At 48.0% G+C, this 18,317-nt stretch overlaps 1 protein-coding gene across 3 annotated transcripts in view; it reads right to left on the reverse strand.

Annotated features, from left to right (window-relative positions):
* Positions 1–18,317, reverse strand: part of LOC149326745 (USP6 N-terminal-like protein) — a 102,154-nt gene that overhangs the window by 42,735 nt on the left and 41,102 nt on the right. For all 3 annotated transcript variants that reach the window (XM_089562858.1, XM_089562857.1, XM_089562859.1), the window contains exons 2-3: positions 5,265–5,430; positions 1,079–1,250 (exon numbers count right to left, since the gene is read on the reverse strand). In XM_089562858.1, coding sequence (XP_089418984.1) covers positions 1,079–1,250; positions 5,265–5,268 — 176 coding nt within the window. In that variant the 5' untranslated portion in view covers positions 5,269–5,430. The remainder of the gene's footprint in view (positions 1–1,078; positions 1,251–5,264; positions 5,431–18,317) is intronic.

Below are 18,317 nucleotides of genomic sequence, written 5' to 3' on the forward strand. Positions count from 1 at the left end.
ATAAACGTTTTTTTCGTATGGCAACCTGGGTTTTAAAAATGGCACCCGGCGGAGGCGACGCGTGTATTCCTGGCCCGTCTTCGCGGAAAAAACGCTTTTCTTCGTCATCTTCTTCAGACGATTTTGACTTAGACACCGAAGTGTACGTTGTTTCAGGGAGCGAGGACGACAGTGATGACGTTATGCTGAGCAGTTTTTCCGATGAAGAAGAGGAGAGCTCAGAAGCGAACTTTGCGGGCGCGCATCAGTAGATGAAGATCAACGCCAGTAGCATTCCAACGCGACCCCCTCAGTTTCCTTGTCTGGCAGTTCCTGGTAAGACGTTCAGTGTAAGCTAGCCTGATGATGGTCATTCTTTAATTTTTATCGCTCATTACCAACCGCAAGTTGGTTTTCTGTATTGTGAGGAATAATAAACTTCAATATGCTAATTTGACTTTGTGTTTGCTCCAAATATTTTTCAAAGATCGAATGCATGCTTTTTACTGCAATAATAATCGAAATCAGGAATAAAAAAAATAAGCAGTTTTGTTATGAAATTCGTTGATATAAAAAAAACGGTGAAGGGGTTAAGCAAGAATACAGATCTGTGAGATTGCGTGTTTGCTCTGGCCCCTCTTTCTCTTTCTTCTTTCACTCCCACTCCCTCTCTTCTTGTACGGTGCAGTTCAGCGAGATGACAGAGAATTACTGCATCCTTTCTTCAAAAAACTCCCAGGCAGCCAACACGCTGTCACATTCCACTCCTAAAGGCGAAGCTTAAGCATAATTAATTAGCAGTTAATTAGTGTTTAGTAATTAATCAGTAATTGGCCATAATTAGTAATTTGTCATTACTCAGTGATTAGTACTTAATCGTGTGTGACGTCATCCAGTGTGGATGACGTCACCAGTGCCACAGAGGCAGTCAAAGTGGTGCGGAAAATGCTTTTGCCTCTACGCACTTTAGACCTCTACGCATTTTCGCCTCTACTTCCGCCTCTAAGCATATTGTATTTGTACCACTCCCCTGCCCTAGTGGTCCGGTGCTGCAGGGTGTTCCGTACAAAAGAAAATAAACAAATAAGAACACACTCACTGGATGAAGCCGTACTTGTCGGTGACGTGGTACAGCTCGAACTTGGGGTCCTCCCAGGGGTCAATCTGGGCCACATTGTCTTTGTCCCGGCCGCGGTCGTAGCGCGCAACAATGGCCGCCCGCTCCTCCGCAGCCCGCTCCAGAAGCTCCGCTTCCGTCAGGTTGCCACTACCTGCAGCAGGCCCATCAACGCACACACACTGCAGCCACTGTGACAACAAACCCTTCATCTTCAAGTAACAGAGCAAAAACGCAGACGGGACACACGTAACGAGAACACACAACGAGCACTCGTGTGTTCTCGTTATGTGTGTCCCGTCTCTGTTTTTGCACTCTACTGAAGATGAATAACCAACAAACCCAAGCTGCTGTTCTGGCTAAAACCTTCATGGCCTTCACAAATGTGCTTTACTCTGCAGAGTGGAAATTTCCACCCACACCTTTTTTTTTTTTTCGGGGGGGGGGGGGGGGGGGGGGGGTGGTTAGTTAGAAAACAAGGTATCTAACCCAAAAATGCTCCATACATGACAGGACACACTACACTCTGAAGGCGATTTCAATTTCTGGACTCTGCCCCTTGCAAGGCGCAAAAAACAAAGGTGTCTACGCACTGACAGTTTTAAAGGGACCATGAAATATTTATGAAGTTGGGAAAAATACACGCGCAACCAATATTCAATCGTTTGTCACAACACACCGCAAATGATTTTTAAACCCTTTGAGGGATGACGGGACAGATAGGTCCCGCTTTTTACTCTGACAAAACCGCATTAGCAGCCGACGCCAGTTCAAAGCAATGCAACAGTATTGTGCTGCCATCTACTGCGGGTATCTGAAGGTGTTTTCTGAAGATGTTTTGAAGTGCTTCCATAGGTGGCGCTTCAGATTCATAGAAATGAAAATTGTGCTTGTTTGATCGTGACACTCAGAATTTTCGCACCCAAAGGAAGGTGTTTATGATTAAGAATGATGCGCCTCCTTGCCCCCTCTCAACTCATATAAGCGAACGTGCCAGAAAAAAATAAAGAAAACAAATCGGGACAGCTGCACATGGCACGCCCAGTAAGAAAGCTTGTCCTAACTGCCCACTGACATCATCGGGGTTTGGGATGGCTAAGAATGCACGTTGAGGTGTAGCCCTAATTGGTTCAGAGCTACTGTGAGCAGCAGTTTTAAGGAATAATTTGTAAATTATAGCGTTCGAGCAGAGCTTTTAATTTTCACTTAAATACTGACAAAGACCGCACCTACAGACATGTTGCACTATAATATTGTCACACAGTGGTGACTGCGGTCTGGCGAACAGGAGAACAGCGAGAATGTCTTCGAAACGAAACTCTTTATTTGGGCTGACTTGCGCCTGCAAATAACTGAATCACTCGGCAACAGAGTAGCGACAAACGTGCTCGGCGGTTGTCGATCAGAATGCCCGCCGCTCTCGGCCGTGCTCTTTTTAAAGCTAGTAACGAACTTTTGAGATAAAGCTTGGAAAGTCACTAGAACACTCTGGAACAACGTGGAGTATGCTCCACCTGGATGCGATCAATCGAGATAAATCTAGGCACGTCTTGCATTACAAACAAAGTGATAAAGCGGCGTGCATCAAAATCATTTCATGGTCCCTTTAAACAAGCACTGACTCCTTACAGTTTTTTTCCAGAGTAAAAATCGATTCTATGACTTCCTTCGGGCTGCGATGGCAATTTTTTTCAGCAGCTAAAAACACACTCCTCGCTGAGGAAATTGAATTTAAAATTTTTCCTGCTCCTCGGTTCAGATCTGCAACATTAAGAACAGCAAGGAATCTATGATGGCAGTCTGGAAGTGAATGGCAGAGTAGGCTGGCTCAGGGATCCATGCCTGAAAAACAGGTCGATGACCCACAGTTTGCAAAAACAGACAATGGTGGCACAGCTCTATTTAAATTTTCTGTTGTCTTCTAGTTTACAAAATCTCCATTAAAATTTCAGTGAGGGTAGCATTTTTGCAATTAGCAGGCGGTGATCTATTGATTCACTGTTACGTCTTCACACAACTGTTTCCAGATATATACTTCTCCTCTAAATATTGTGAAAAGGCTGCATGGAAATGAAAATGTGACAGAAGGCTTATTCAACATTCAGTGCATTCGTAACGGTGTGTACAGGTCAAGACATTCTTTACATTGTTTTTTCACAAGGCATAATTTTGGTTTTGGACCTTTCGAAATGCAGTGAACACTGGCGTAAAATCTCACACATAAAATATATATTTCATGAATTTGAAAAACAATGTTTTGACCTGCAAACAGTTCTAGGAGTGTAACTAAACAAACAGGGTCATGATAGATAACACAGTTGTGAAGAAATCTGCTTCACACATTGACAAGTACCTTGCAAGAAAACTAACAAAGAAAAAAAAGCACTGAATTTTTTAGCGTTTCCCCACAATGCAGAGCCGCCACAGTTGAGAAAAGAATTTAAAATTTTTTTTTACAGTATTCCCCTGTCGATTTCAGGAATGAAACTTTGGAGCAGCATAAGAAACGGGGCATACAAGCAGACACACAATTTAAAAAAAATCAATTTTTGGTCCAATTTTGGGAATTTGAAAGTCACGTTCCCTCTCAATTAGCTTTAACAGACAGGTCTATTCAACCTCGTTATAATCACTGCACTAGTTTTAAAAAAAGCAGTGATGTCCAGTGTTAATATGTACCTCCGCTTCAGGAACTTCAGAATATCACACGACTGTATGTAATTATTGTATGTAATTATAACCGAACTGCCAGCATCTCTGCAATGAAATTAAATCTCAGCCTGCCATCTTTTAGCATCTCGCCGTAAAGCCCTTAGACTCTCACATTTTCACAAGATATTTTATCATCCTTCACTTCGCCACGAACTGATCTCCCCTCCCCAATACATTTCATCAAGGCTAGATCACAATAACAAAGTCGGAATTCCATTTTGCAAAACCAATGCCATGTTTCAGTCATTTCTTCCGCGCACAGCTGCTGAGTGGAATCACCTTCCTGCATCTACCGCTACCATTACTGACAACCAACGCTTCAAAACAGCATTAGAAAACTTTGTATAAGTAGGAGCATCATCTTTTTTTTTTTTTAAATTCTATATGCTTGTTGTTTTTTGTACGAGCGTTTTGTTTGTTTGTTTTTCACTGTATTGCTGCGCTGTATTTTGTGTATTATATACCATTAACCAGCACACCAAGAACCCAACAGCTAATAATGTATAACTAGGAGCAATCATTTTTTGTATTACTAATTAGTTTGCTGCACTGTACATTTTTTTTCTGAAATTTTTGTAACCACTCCCCTCTATAATGCCTCTGGCCCTGAGGGTACACGAAATAAATAAATAGATAGACTAGTGCACAGCACACAGTGTATTTTGCTTGCACTGAAACGCGACCACCATGGCTGGGATTCCAACCCACATCCTGTACACCGTGACGTTACTCAATGCCAGTGAAAATGCCAAGTGGCTTTTTGGCCAACATTAAAAATTACACAAAACCATGTTCCACTCAACACCTGCGTCAGACTTGCCAGGAGGAGTCTCCTTACGATCATGAAACCGTACATGTTATTTGTTTGTGTTCAAAATTTTGTTTCTGTACCCCTTTAAAAAATGAGACAGGGGCATGAGGGTGCTATTGCGGGCTAGTTGGTTAAACATTGCTAAAACTCCTGTCCATTGCCAACACTGCTAAGCATAGTTAAAAGTCCCCTGTTTGTGCTGTCCCCTGTTTAAGGCAAAAGCCTTTGATACCTCATTGTTGTCGACAGAAGGTTGTCAGCAGAGGTGTCACGCTTTTCGGTTGGTCGAAATGGTTATGCTGTCTGAGTGCGCGGATTCGCAGTAATGTGGTCACCCATGGATGCCTGACGCCCCCTTTTGGAGCAGACGACAACTGATAAAAAATAGTTGTCGTTCGCTCCGACAGGGGGCGTAAGGCGTCCGTGGGTGACCACATTACATACCTCATTACTGCGAACAGAGCCATGGATGCAACCGAACTTATCGAAGCAGGGAGAGAGAGTTGTGCAAACGAAGCAGTCAGAGTGTGCAGTCAAGTAAAGCACTAGTAAAGCACGAACAGTCTTGCAGTGAATGCCAAACAGTGTGCCAGGAAAGGCCTTGCAGCCCTTTAGAGAGAGCCAAAGAGCAGAGAGAGAACGCACTCATGGCTTATCGGCCGTTGCCGTGGAGAGGGGCAGCCCGAGGGGGGCGTCCACACATGCCGTCACCCGCACACCAGCTCCCCCGCCAGGAAGAACACATGGGATGGTGCAGGGGTCGCCTCCTCCTCCTCCTCCGGCCTGGCTGCTGCTGCTGCTCCACTGCCACCTGGGGAAAGACAGGGGGGGGGGGGGGGGGTCAGCTAGACACTACACACTATGTGGGGACAGTTTCTACAACTTTGCAGGTAGGCCACTCAAAAAGTTGGCAGTGGCTTAGCTCTGCTATTCCGGGATATACGTAGCGTGAGCAGTGATGTCACATGGCTCTGCGCCGGCGGCAGCGGCGAGCGTGCGCGGCGAGGCGCACCAGCTGTGTGCACTGACGTCACTTGCTCCTCACACATGTGCAGTATGGTCGACGGAGGGAACATGCAAAACGGCGAGACTGGCCAATGTAGCTTACACTACAATAATGCAAGCAGCCAGGAGTGAGCTTGAAATTTCATCTCAGGGTTCTGCAGTAACACCAAATTTGACATTCCTCATGTGCATCCCACACGTTTTAATGCAACAGCGTTAGGGGTCATCATCATCATCATCATTTATTGAACCCTTAAAGATCCCGTCTGGGACATTACATAAGGGGGGGGGAAAGACAGTGGTGTGAAACACAATGGCAACATACAATGGCCACTCCAGCATGTTGATGGCAACCCCTGCCACTTAGGACCCTGTGACATCATCACAGCCAGCCCACTGTGGCAGGTGGTAGTTACTGGACGCGAGAGGTTGCTCAGGGAGAGCAGCAAGCCCCACCAATGGCTGTGTTTGAAGAAATACCCCCACCTGCCAGGGCAACAGCTCATTGCTTTAACACTGCACCGCTGCACCAGCAGTGGTATGAGGACTGCCCGCGATGCATGAATAGCGACGTTTACATGAACCCGACAGCAGCGGGTCGAGTCAGGGGATCGAATTGAGCAAGGTCAGCCCAACTCGACAACTGTGTTTACGTGAACTCGATCATAGTGAGTCGAGACCGCTTCAACTCCAGCGACACCAAGCGTCAAACAGCGCAAGCGGGAGAGGGCAGTGGCAGCCATCAAGATGGCGGCACGGCACCACTGTCTCGGAGGCGCGATGGCGCAGGCGAAAAACAGGTTCACGGTTATCCTCCCCCTCCCGCTAACCCGACCCTTCAACTCGTGCTTTTAGAAAGGCGGGTCAAGCGAGTTAACCTACCCCCTGCAGGCGAGTGAACTTTACTCCCTCTGCCACTTATTTTACTCAACCCAACAGCGTTTACATGAACCCGACAACTCGTTTTTTACCCGACAAGCAAACTTGACTGAACTCTATCAAGTTCATGTAAACAGGCCTTATGTGTGAGTAGAGAATGAACAATTCTGCATTTATATATAGGCACACAGGCTACACCTAGGCGACAGAGAAGAAGGAGTTACTGTATAAGTACCTAGAGTTAATTGTGCATAGGTCCGCCATATTGCTTCCCACGCATCGAAACTATGAGGGGAAGCTTTTGCATACAGGAGGCAGACTTGGTGTAGTGGTTAGAGCGACTGCAGACTCAATCCACTTGATTCTGGTCATCGAACTTAACTTATTCCAAGCAGATTACTGATGCGTTCACATGATAGAGCCTACTAGAAATGCGTCGGCTGCAACAATGCATATCTCAATAAGTTATGAACAAAAGACTCGCCATGTGGATGGGTGGTACCATTTGTTGTGAACGCCACAAATCACAAACATTTTCTCTCAAAAGTCGACGAACACTTGTAATAAAATTTCGCGTTAATAAAAAGAAAACATCATCTTCACTGAACATGTGCACTTGGACAAAATGAAATGCCACAAAGCATGAGAACAGCAGATGCACGAAAGGACTGTCAATAACGGTCTACTTCTAAATGATGCGAAGGAGCTGGCTTCTCCACAATGCATGAATGCTTTCCAACCATACGATCGCAATCAGCCAAAAAAGGCGTGAGCGGAGCAGAGAAAACAAATGTGCAGCTCTAGGTACTATACAGTAACTCTAGGAATACTTGTGGGGGAAGGACCTCTAATGCCATCGCTTTATGCTCATAAAAGAAGGTTAAGCGTTAAGTAATGGTGAAAGAAAGAACAAGTGTCTGTGCCTACGAAGAGCCCCAGGCCTCCGAAGAGATTCAATAATGCTGTCACTCAATTTGACAAAATAGTATGCCCAGGCCTCAAGACTGTCCATTCATTAGTTTTCCAATGCAAAACATCAGTCATCGCTTTCTTTACAGGCATGTTCAAAATTTCATACAAAGTGTCACAATAGTTAGAAATTTATTATCGGAACACCAGGATTTGTCATATCCCCTGGGGGATTGTGGGATCGCCTTAGCTTTCAGAGACACACCTAACACTAGCAATCCAGAAAAAAATATGATGTAATAGTACTGGCTCCAAACAATGTGCATGGAAATCGCAGAGGACATGCTACCAAGGTCACTGTTTTAAAAAATGTTATTTACTGCAATCATTAGTTACAATAAAAAAACTAAACCATTTGTGATATGAAGAATACTGAAACCACCTGAAAAAAGGAAATGCCTATACTCTGTTTCATGCATAGCAGGCAACACTGCCAAAGCTAGCACACCTGTTCGTGCAGGCTAAGTCCGCATGCAAAAAGTAGTTCGCCATACAACCAAAGCAAACAGGCATATTTCGTAGTGTCAAATTATAAGTGCCGTGACTGGCACCTCCTGGACTTCGTTTTACCTCTTGCCACATTTTCATACTGCAACTCGTCGAGATTTCGAGAAGCAAAAGGTACACGAGGCGGTATGTACGCGGTTGGCAAGGTGAAATGCTTCCACTAAATCAGCACCCAAAAAGTAGTTCGCACTCCGTGAAAATTATGACCAGAGAGCCCGAACACTGAGCGCCTCATAGCTTCGACCTTGATTTCCAATGCTAGTACATCGATTTTACATCGCTCTTTGTGTTCGTCCAAACAATGACCAGAGTTTCGAGAAGAACAAATGATATGTGGCGGAGTAACATAGCTTTGCGGACGCACTACTTCAGCAACCTCCGCAGCACTGCCTGCTATGGTTTGGTTTAGTTTATGGGGTTTAACGTCCCAAAGCGACTGAGGCTATGAGAGACGCCGTAGTGGAGGGCTCCGAAAATTTCGACCACCTGGGGTTCTTTAACGTGCACTGACATCGCACAGTACACGGGCCTGTAGAATTTTTCCTCCAAAGAAATTCCAGCCGCCGCGGCCGGGATCGAACCCGCGTCTTTCGGGTCAGCAGCCGAGCACCATAACCGCTGAGCCACCGCAGCGGCACTGCCTGCTATGTATGAAATGGAGTATAGTAGGGGCAGCACACTCTTAAAGTGAAAGAGCAAGTTTGTCATACGCAAAATTGTGCACACACCATCTCGAAGGGTTAAGACCGGCAAGGCAATGAAGCTGTCTTCCTCCACTCAGTATCAAAGTGCCCAATACAACCTTAAAACAAGGCAGCAATACGCAAAGGTAAGCTTCTTTACTACAACACAAGAACAACCAAGCTGTGCGGTGTTTCTCGGAGTGGCCCTGTAAACAGGAGCTCCATCCTGTCTCATCAGAGCAGCCATGAGGCAAACTGTGCCGAAAGCAAACTACCCTGCAAGGATCTACTGCTACGAGCTAAGTATTCAGTCCACGAACAAACTATCCAGTTGAACAAATCTGTCACAGACAAAAGGCACTGACGCAAACACGTGACTGGTCGCAAAATATGCCGTATATTAGCACTAAATCAGCATAAACACAAAGGCACAACAGTACACGAGAAACCAACAGTACCGTACCTTTCCTAAGCCAGGCACTGATGGTGCAGATATGGATGAAAAAAGAAAACACCGGTCTCTGCAACAGTAATGCTATCAGCTATAGCGTATGTGGGGCCATTCTTTAGATAGCAGGATAAGCCGCATTCTTGAGAGTGTCAATACGCACAGGCAGAGACAACCGCAAAGAGGCGTTCCCATTGTTCAAAGACACTACGCCCCCTCTCCAGATACGTAAAGATAGTGTCTTGCTTGCTTTGCTGAAAGGGTACTGCCACTGTAGATGTCATTCCCAAGATGCCTTTTTCCTTTAGCCATCAGGCAGGCTTGAATTATTTGCACTAATGAAATCATTTATTAAGATAACAGCAGAGTAGAGCCATAACTGCAGGCACGGCCGTGTCTGTACTACTGAAAACTACTGGCACAAAGCATCCCTATTGTCGCTAAGCACCCCCGAAGCATCAAAGGGTATACCTACACATTATATATTAAGGCGAAAGCCTTTAATGCTTCATCGTGACGACAGAAGGTTGTCAGTAGAGGTGTCACGCTTTTCGGTTGGTCGAAATGGTTATGACGTCTGGAAGCACAGATTCGAAGTAGTCAGGTCACCCACGGATGCCTGATGCCCCCTTTTGGAGCAGACGACAAATAATAAAAAATAGTTGTCGTCCTCTCCGACAGGGGGCGTAAGGCATCCGTGCGGGACCACATTACATACCTCATTACTGCGAACAGAGCCATGGATACAACCGAACTCATCGAAGCAGAGAGAGAGTCGTGCTAAAGAAGCAGTCAAAGTGTGTAGTTGTAATGTGTAGTCAAGTAAAGCACTAGTACAGCGCAAACAGTCTCGCAGTCAATGCCAAACAGTGCGCCAGGAAAGGCTTTCTTTCGCCTTGCAGCACTTTAGAGAGCCAAAGTGCCCCCCGAGACAGCCGGGCTATTGGCGCTCTGTACGACATGAGCCCAAAGGCTTCTTACAGCTCCTCAAAATAGATGAACAGACACTGTATGTTTGAACACTCGAAGATCATCCAGGACATGCTAAGGAAATGGAGCAGTGCCCTGTTCAGTTCCAATACAAACTTAAATATCTGCATGCCTCTAGAGTTGCAAAAAGATGGACCTGCTTAGCCCGAAATTAAAATTTGAAAGAAAAATATGAAATGGGGAAAGCGAAAACGAAATACGAGTACCGACAGCTCAGAAATCCATGGAGAGGGGCCGAAATTTAACTTCGATAAATTTTGACGAGTTACATCATGCGCAGTTGGACCATCGTTTACAAAGCCCTGTTATCTCTGCAGCCGTGGTTACTGAACGTGCATTCTTCGTTTTCTCTGTTTTGAGCAACAGAAATAAAAAATTCAAGAAGGCACTTTGTTAACCTAAAGTGTGGTGAGGCAGAAGCCATAAGCGCGGTGTTACTGCTTGTGTTACTGATGTGTGGTTAAGACGTTAAGCTTCGCCTCTAAGAGTGAAACGTGACAGCGTCTTACAACGCTGCCAGGGAGTCCGCAGAACGCCATCGCCCATTCGGCTGTATGCCTTGCTTGTCGGTAAATTGATTTTTGAGGAAAGGAAATGTATCTGTCTCCCATATCTCAGTGGACACCTGAACCTCGCCCTCACGGGAAGGGAGGAAGATGGGAGTGAACGAAGACACTGTATTCACTAGATGTAGACGCGCCTTTGTTCATTCCAAACCATCGAGCAGGCATGGTGGAGTGGTTAGCGTGCTCACCTCGCCCTCTGGAGACCCTGGTTCGATTCCCCAACTCGACCAATTTCCTACACGGTGTTATTTATGTGTTCTGACTAGAAAGGTTAATTATCATGCAATTATCATAGAATACCTTAAATCGCGTTCCAATATCATTAAAATGCCATAGATTAAGCAATGATTGGCATATAAGGCCCATATAAGGCACGTAGCCGAAACGCGGACACATCTACCGACAGGGCTGCCGACACGGCTGTTAACGACAGTATGAGGCATTAAGGGCTTTCGCCTTAATAAACAGCGACTGAGGGCCCGTCAGGTGTAACCAGCCTTCGCTGCAGGCATGCGGTGGCGCAACAACACGCGGCAAATGCGAACACCAACATTCGCGGGGCCCGGCGGAATGCGCTTCTAATGAGCACGCTGCAGGGAGCGGCGGCCGACGGCGGCGCCGACACGCGCCCGGAGCCGATAGCGGCCGCATGTGGGCCACACCGCCGTCGCCGATATATCAACTCTATCGGCCGACAGCTTTTCAGACGAAACAGGGGCGCGACCTCGATCGGAGGAGACGGCGGCCCGAGTCAATAAAACCGCTAATGGAATGATAATACGCTTCGGCACCTGAACAGGCCGTGAAACGGTTCGTAAACCAGATCGATGCATCAACCACTCCAGTACGTCGAGGATGATCTCACGGGGAATTAACTCCCTCGGTGGAACGCATAGAGTTTCTTACTATTACCTAAAGGGAAAGCTGGCGACCTTTCTATGGGAGTTTGCGTGGAGATCCCTCGAGACCACGTCAGCCACCATGGGCGTCAAAGCATCATGGGGCGGTGAGCTACCGACTGCAGAACTACAACTTTTTGCCATAAAATAATGCAAAAATAAACGCTGTTTGATAACCAAAAATGTCCTAACATTCAATATCATGTCTAATGGTTGCAACAAATGAGCAGAAAAGCATGCAAATGCAAAGTTTGCCCAAAATAAGAGATGGCTAGCTCTCCTATTGGCCAAGTGTTGAACATACAAAAACTATTTTGTGCTTAACACTTTTAAAAAGAAATTTAAAAAAAATGTGGCAAAAACATTTTCGAAAGTTTTTTAATTGCATTTCCAAAAAGCGAAACCTTTTACTGGCGTCGTGTGCTGTTCGGGTTTCGCTACTATGGTTTTTGCACACTGCGTTCGCGCCAAAGTCGTCTGCGCACGCACGAACAGTGTTTTCAGAATGGAACACCTTAGTAGCGACACTCCGTGTTCCCAAAAAATACGACTCTCCCGCACCAAGTAGCTCACCGCCCCATGATGCTTTGAGCGTCCATGGTGGCTGAAGTGCAGCGCTGCCAGCTTTCCCTCTAGACATAAACGGGCCGTGAAACGGTTCGCAAACTAGATCGATGCATCAACCACTCCAGTACACAGAGGATGATCTCAGGGAAATACCTCCCTCGGTGGAACGCGACAGCCACGTCGTCGGAGTTTCGCTGCTTTCGCCACCGCACGGTTGACTGACCTCTCGTAAGGAGGAGGAGGAGTAAAATTGGCGAAAACAAACGGTTCCTCTTTCGACTACACTGCAGGACGGTGGAAGAATACGATTCATCAACCGCACTCTGCAGCACGGTGCTGCTCTGTAGTGATGCGAGAGTACACATGCTGGCGGGTGCCCGCACAGCATACGTGGTTTGTTTGATATAGTCAAACATTAAACAGCTTATTTCATTTACGCGATTGGCCAGCAGAGTAATACAAAACGCCGCGGACCGCGGCCCAGAGTTAGCAACTGCTGTTTCTTTAAGCTGTATCCTATAGTATAGTGATTCTTACTAAAATCCCAGCGAAATTTTAGAAACAATAGAGAAGAAATTTTCCGACCACTACTGACAAGAACAAAAAATGGTTGCTTGCTTCGGATTCATGACGTCCAGCACGCGGGTTTCTAGATCCCTCGTTAATATTGGCGCTGACGATGGGAGGGGGGGAGGGGGGTGCTGAGAACGCCCGAGACTTTAAGCACTGAGGAAGGTATATGCAAATTATATGTATTCCAAGCACAGCTATGAACCACGTACACGGTGGTGTATTTCCCTTTGGATGCCTGAATATTCTTGAAGCATTCCAAGAGAAGGCAAGCGTAACAGGGGGGGGGGGGGGGGGCTAAACACCAAGGAGGCCTAAAGTAGCAATATATATATATATATATATATATATATATATATATATATATATATATATATATATATATTGGTTTATTGGGGTTTAATGTCCCAAAGAGACTCAAGCTATGAGGGACGCCGTAGCGAAGGGCTCCGGATAATTTCGACCACCAGGGGTTCTTTAACGTGCACTGACATCGCACAGTACACGGGCCTCTAGAATTTCGCCTCCATCGAAATTCGGCAGCCACGGCCGGAATCGAACCCGGGTGTTTCCGGGTCAGTAGCCAAGCGCCGTAATCACTCAGACACCGCGGCGGGGCCGTTTCTGTGTGCAGTAAACACGAAAGCCCACAGCGATCTGAAGCTTCTGCTGCTGGTCCGCTAAGTGGCGGCGCGGTGCCCTTATAAAAATGGTCCATAGACAGTCTATAGACTTCTTACTGACTCTGTTGACTTCCTATAGATATTGCTTTTTGTCTGTTCATAGTCTACAGACTGTCTACAGACAAAAGTCTACTAAAAGTGCATGGCCATAAATCTAGAGATTGTCGACAGGCTGTCTATTGCATTTGTATTGCCTATATACTGTACTCTAGGATTTGTCTACAGTCTATAGACTATAGACAGAAGTCTAGACTTCATAGAAAGAAGTCTACAGACACTCTATAGACTGCCTAAAACTCTTTCTGTAAGGGTGGGCGCAGCGAGACGACGATTCTCCTATAGGGACTGCGGTGAGCACCAACATACGCTGGAGTGGTTTCCCTCTCCCCCACCTGCCTCTAGACACTGGCGAAGGATTACATTCGCGGTGATCCACAGCTGCCGTCTACAAGCCTCAGAACTCTCCGAGATGCACTCGCAAAAGCGAACGATAAAAGCTCCGCATGTGTAGGCACGCGCCACAGTCCTCCGCCGTAGAGTGAGTGGAATCGAACCCGCGACCCGCTCCCACTCGCGGCGCGGGAGAGGCGCCAACTTTGGGCGACATGCGGTGAGGAGGGATCCACATGTCCGGCAACGCGTCCGGCGCGCCGCTCCGGTCGCCGCTTCCGAACTGCCGCACCACAGCAAGCAGGGACACACAGGGAGCGGTGAGCAGCGCAGCGCCGCTCAACCCAAGCTCCGCCCACAACCGGCGTCGCACTTCGCCGCCGCGCAGCAGTGCCTGAGCGCCGCTTGGCTTGGTGTACAAATATTGCAAGAAAAGATGGCATCGCCTTGTTATCAGAAAGACTGCTAGCTGTACTCGAGCGGCGACAAAGCATGCCTGCTTATGTTGCGAGCTTTCGGCAACGGCACCGCTCGCGGGCGCTCCGGGCGACGAGCTGTGCTGCTGCCTGTCTGCCGTGGTCGTCGCTAGGCCTATAGCCTGCATCGCATCGAAGCGGCAGGGGCCGGCGCTTCGGAAGTCGCCTGCGCTATAATTGAAGGCCTATTCTTCACTCCGCTTTGTTGTCAACAGCATAATCTCACAATAAAATAATAGTGTGGCCAGTTTCCGTGGCGCCTTCAGCAGCGGCTAGCGCGGGCGCCAGTCGAGCCGGACCCCAGCGTCGGGCCAGCTAGCGGCGGCAGCTGCGAGGCGGTTCTCGCAACTAATTCGCTCGTACCACAGTTGTTACTTTTACCAGCAACTCGGTATTGGCCAATGAACCAGAAACATGATATAATTTTCTCATTTCCCTATCCCAGGGTTTATTATTTACGTCAAGAACACTCATTAGCTCGTTTTTGTGACGCCGGCAGACGGGATCCAGGCTGGCCGGCCGGCAGGCTCGGCTTACTTCACGTTCGCACAAGAAAATACAGAACAGCCATGCTACTAGAAAGGATGCTTCCTAGATCCGAGCAACGACAGCATGCCTGCGCTAGAGTGGAGCTTTCGGCTAAGACATCGCCTACGGCAACGCCGGGCGACGAACTGCGCGCTAGTCCCCGACTGCCCTAGTCGTCACTAGGCCTAGTGGTTTCGTATCGACGCCGCAGCGCAGCCGAGGGCTCTTCGGGACTGGCCAGCGCTCAAAAAAGGTGCTACACTCGGCACCCCTTGTTCGTTCTCCCAAATCCGGGACTGTTTGAACGAAGACATGGTGTTCGGTGAAGACAGCGCTGTCAAACTAACCCTACAATTCAGCAGCCGACACACCGCTCACCGCTGTACCTCTGTCGTGCTCACCTGTGACGTCGCGAACTCGACGTCATGGTGACGTTGGCGCTCTGCGCGCTCGCATTGGCTGCCACTGCCCGCCGGAGCGGCGTGCCGGACATTCGCCGGACGCGGTGCACCGGACATATCTACGCGGTTTGACGCGTCCGGCGATCGCCGGCTGGCCGGAGCGGAGCCGCCGGACGCGGCTAGCCGGACCGGATTCGGAGCGCCCGCCTGACATGTGTCCCCGCCTTCATGCGCGCGGGGACCCCAACCGTGACGGGCGCACCCCGAGTATCGAACGCAGGCGCATCAATGCGCGGCGATGCGTGTAGCAGAAAGGACGCCCACTCCCTTCGGACGTAAGAGCACTCGGCGGCGACGGCGCTATCACGGGGCTGCAGCCGAGCAAAGTGAAGAGGATCGGCCGAATGACGCCAGCTACTTGCAGTAGCGCTTCCGTAGGGGGCTTGTCGGGCGACGTGCAGTGCGAGAAAAATAGGAGAGCACTGCAGTCGTCTGCTGCTTGGCAGAAATGCGAAAGCATCTGCGTTGGATGACGTCAGTAACTTATTTTGCAAGACATCGTTGTCCGACATCAGTACGCATGCGGAACACACTTTACCGCCGTATACACCAACGCGTTAACACGATTCAACCGTGGCATATGCGTTGTGTGGTGTGCCCGCCTGGCACACAGAGAGCCTGGGTTTGAATTCTAAATGCCGGCGAATTTCTTTTTCCGAATGCTCATTCTCTGCCGACAGGCCCTGCACACGAACGCCACTCACAAGACAAAAAATGCTTTCGCCTTTAAAATGACACACGTTGCGTGGACGCGCCTCTTTCTCGAAAACCGATTTTTGAGAGCGCTCTCATCCAGCCTTCTTTATTACGGACATCACACGCACCCGGCCTGCATATGAGTAAATTAGTTACTTGTACATTGTGCCTCTCCCCCCCCCCTTTCTTTTCTGTCACCTCACCTCTTTCATTTAATTTCTCCAGTCTATCCCATTACTTCCGCTGCCCCAGCTCAGATGCTTCTCGTAGCGATGGCAGATACCGGTGCCAGCAAGAATCTTTTTCATCCTTTTATTATAACTTTTAAATAAATCTACTACTACTACTACCACTGCCACTACTACTACTACTACTACTACTACTACCACTACAACCAGAGTACCCGGGGACACTTCAACTAGGGGGTGTTGCCTCCACCGCGCCCTAAGGGAAGGGGTAGGTTAGGGAGGGGAAGAGAGGAAGAGGCGCCGTAGTGGAGGGCTCCGGAATATTTTGCGCTGACATCGCACAGCATACATGGGCCCCTTTCAAGGAGAAATCCTTTAATGCCTCATCGTTGTCGACAGAAGGTTGTAGGCAGATGTGTCACGCTTTTCACTGGGTCGAAATTGCGCGCATTCGCAGTATGAGGTCACCCACGGATTCCTGACGCCCCCTTCTGGAGCACACGACAACTAATAAAATAGTTGTCCGCTCCGACAGGGGGCGTAAGGCGTCCGTGGGTGACCGCATACCTCATTACTGCGAACAGAGTATACAACCTAACTCGTCGAAGCAGAGAGAGAGAGTCGTGCTAAAGAAGCAGTCAAAGTGTGTAGTTGTAATGTGCAGTTAAAAAAGCACTAGTACAGCATAAACAGTCTCGCAGTCAATGACATAGAGTGCGCCAGGAAAGGTTTTCGCCTTGCAGCACTTTAGAGCCAAAGTGGGCCCCTGAATTTTTTGCGCTTCGCCTCCATCAAACGCGCTAACCTTGCACTGTGCCTGCAGCTGAGAGGGGGGTGGATGATGACTGGACAGCATCACCCGCATCAAAGGTTAACAACAACGCGAGACAACGACCAGAACGCCAACGCACGAGCGTTCACTTCGCACTGGCTGAACGCCAGAGGACGTCATGGCGGCGAGGCGCAAAAAGGGACGCAAACAAAGACCTCAGAGAAGGAAAAAATATGCTGTGTCATGAGAACAGTCGGTTATTCCAATGTATTTAGGCACCGAAATCCTCCAAGGCATTGTACCTTTGAAACAGAGACCCATTAACGCCCACCCCGCCACAGAAGCGGCGGTCCCGGGTTCGATCCGCGGACCGGCACGAATTTTTTTCGACTGCGAAAGTACTCTACTTGAATAATTGGTTTCGAGGAATGCAAAAGTGCCCTCCCTTACAAAAAAAAAAGTTTTAGACAGTCTAAAGTGTGTCTATAGACTTCTTTCTATGATGTCTATAGACAGTCTCTAGGCAATACAAATGCCATAGACAGTCTATAGACAATCTATAGAATTATGGCCATACACTTTTAGTAGACTTCTGTCTATAGACAGCCTATAGACTATGAATAGACAAAAAACACTATATACAGGAAGTCAGTAGAGTCAATAAGAAGTCTATAGACTGTCTATAGACCATTTTTATAAGGGCTGTCTCTCGGTGGACACCCCAACCATTCCTCACCTCCACCGAAACGAGGCAGGAATGATGGGGCTCAGCAGCTGCTTAACCACGTGACTGGGTTGTACTCCAGTCGACACAGCCCGAGGGACCGCGAAGAGAGAGACCACGCCCAGAGAGCAAGTTTCGGCAAGAAAGCGATCCGCGACAGGCGCGCACACGGTGGATGCTCCGCTGAGGAGAGAGGGCTATTTGCATACAGCACGCGGTGCGCAGCCAGGCGCGGTGAATTCATTCGCGCCACAACACTTGTCGTCGATGGGGGACTTTCCGAGTTTCCTAGAATGGCCGGCTGACGCATCCGCCTCGAATGCCGGTGGGGATCGAGAGAGATCATCGAAGGCTCCACGGCGAAACAGCGCAGAAGCTATAGCTGAGTTCCTGCGCTGCCGTGGCTTCCAAGCAACGCTAACACGCCGGTGTATGTACGGAGAGCGCCCGTATTCACCCTTATAAAAATAGTCTATAGACAGTCTATATACTTCTTACAGGCCTTCCTATAGATAGTTCTTTTTGCCTATGGATAGTCTATAGACTGTCCATAGACAAAAGCTTACTAAAGTGTATGGCCATAAATCTATAGATTGTCCATAGACTATCTATAGCATTTGTATTGCCTATAGACTATTCTGTAGGATTCGTCTATATAAAGTCTATACACTTCATAGAAAGAAGTCTACGGACAGTC

Source organism: Amblyomma mixtum, chromosome 10, assembly GCF_055824585.1.
Source record: "Amblyomma mixtum isolate Tamu chromosome 10, ASM5582458v1, whole genome shotgun sequence".
Taxonomy (NCBI): domain Eukaryota; kingdom Metazoa; phylum Arthropoda; class Arachnida; order Ixodida; family Ixodidae; genus Amblyomma; species Amblyomma mixtum.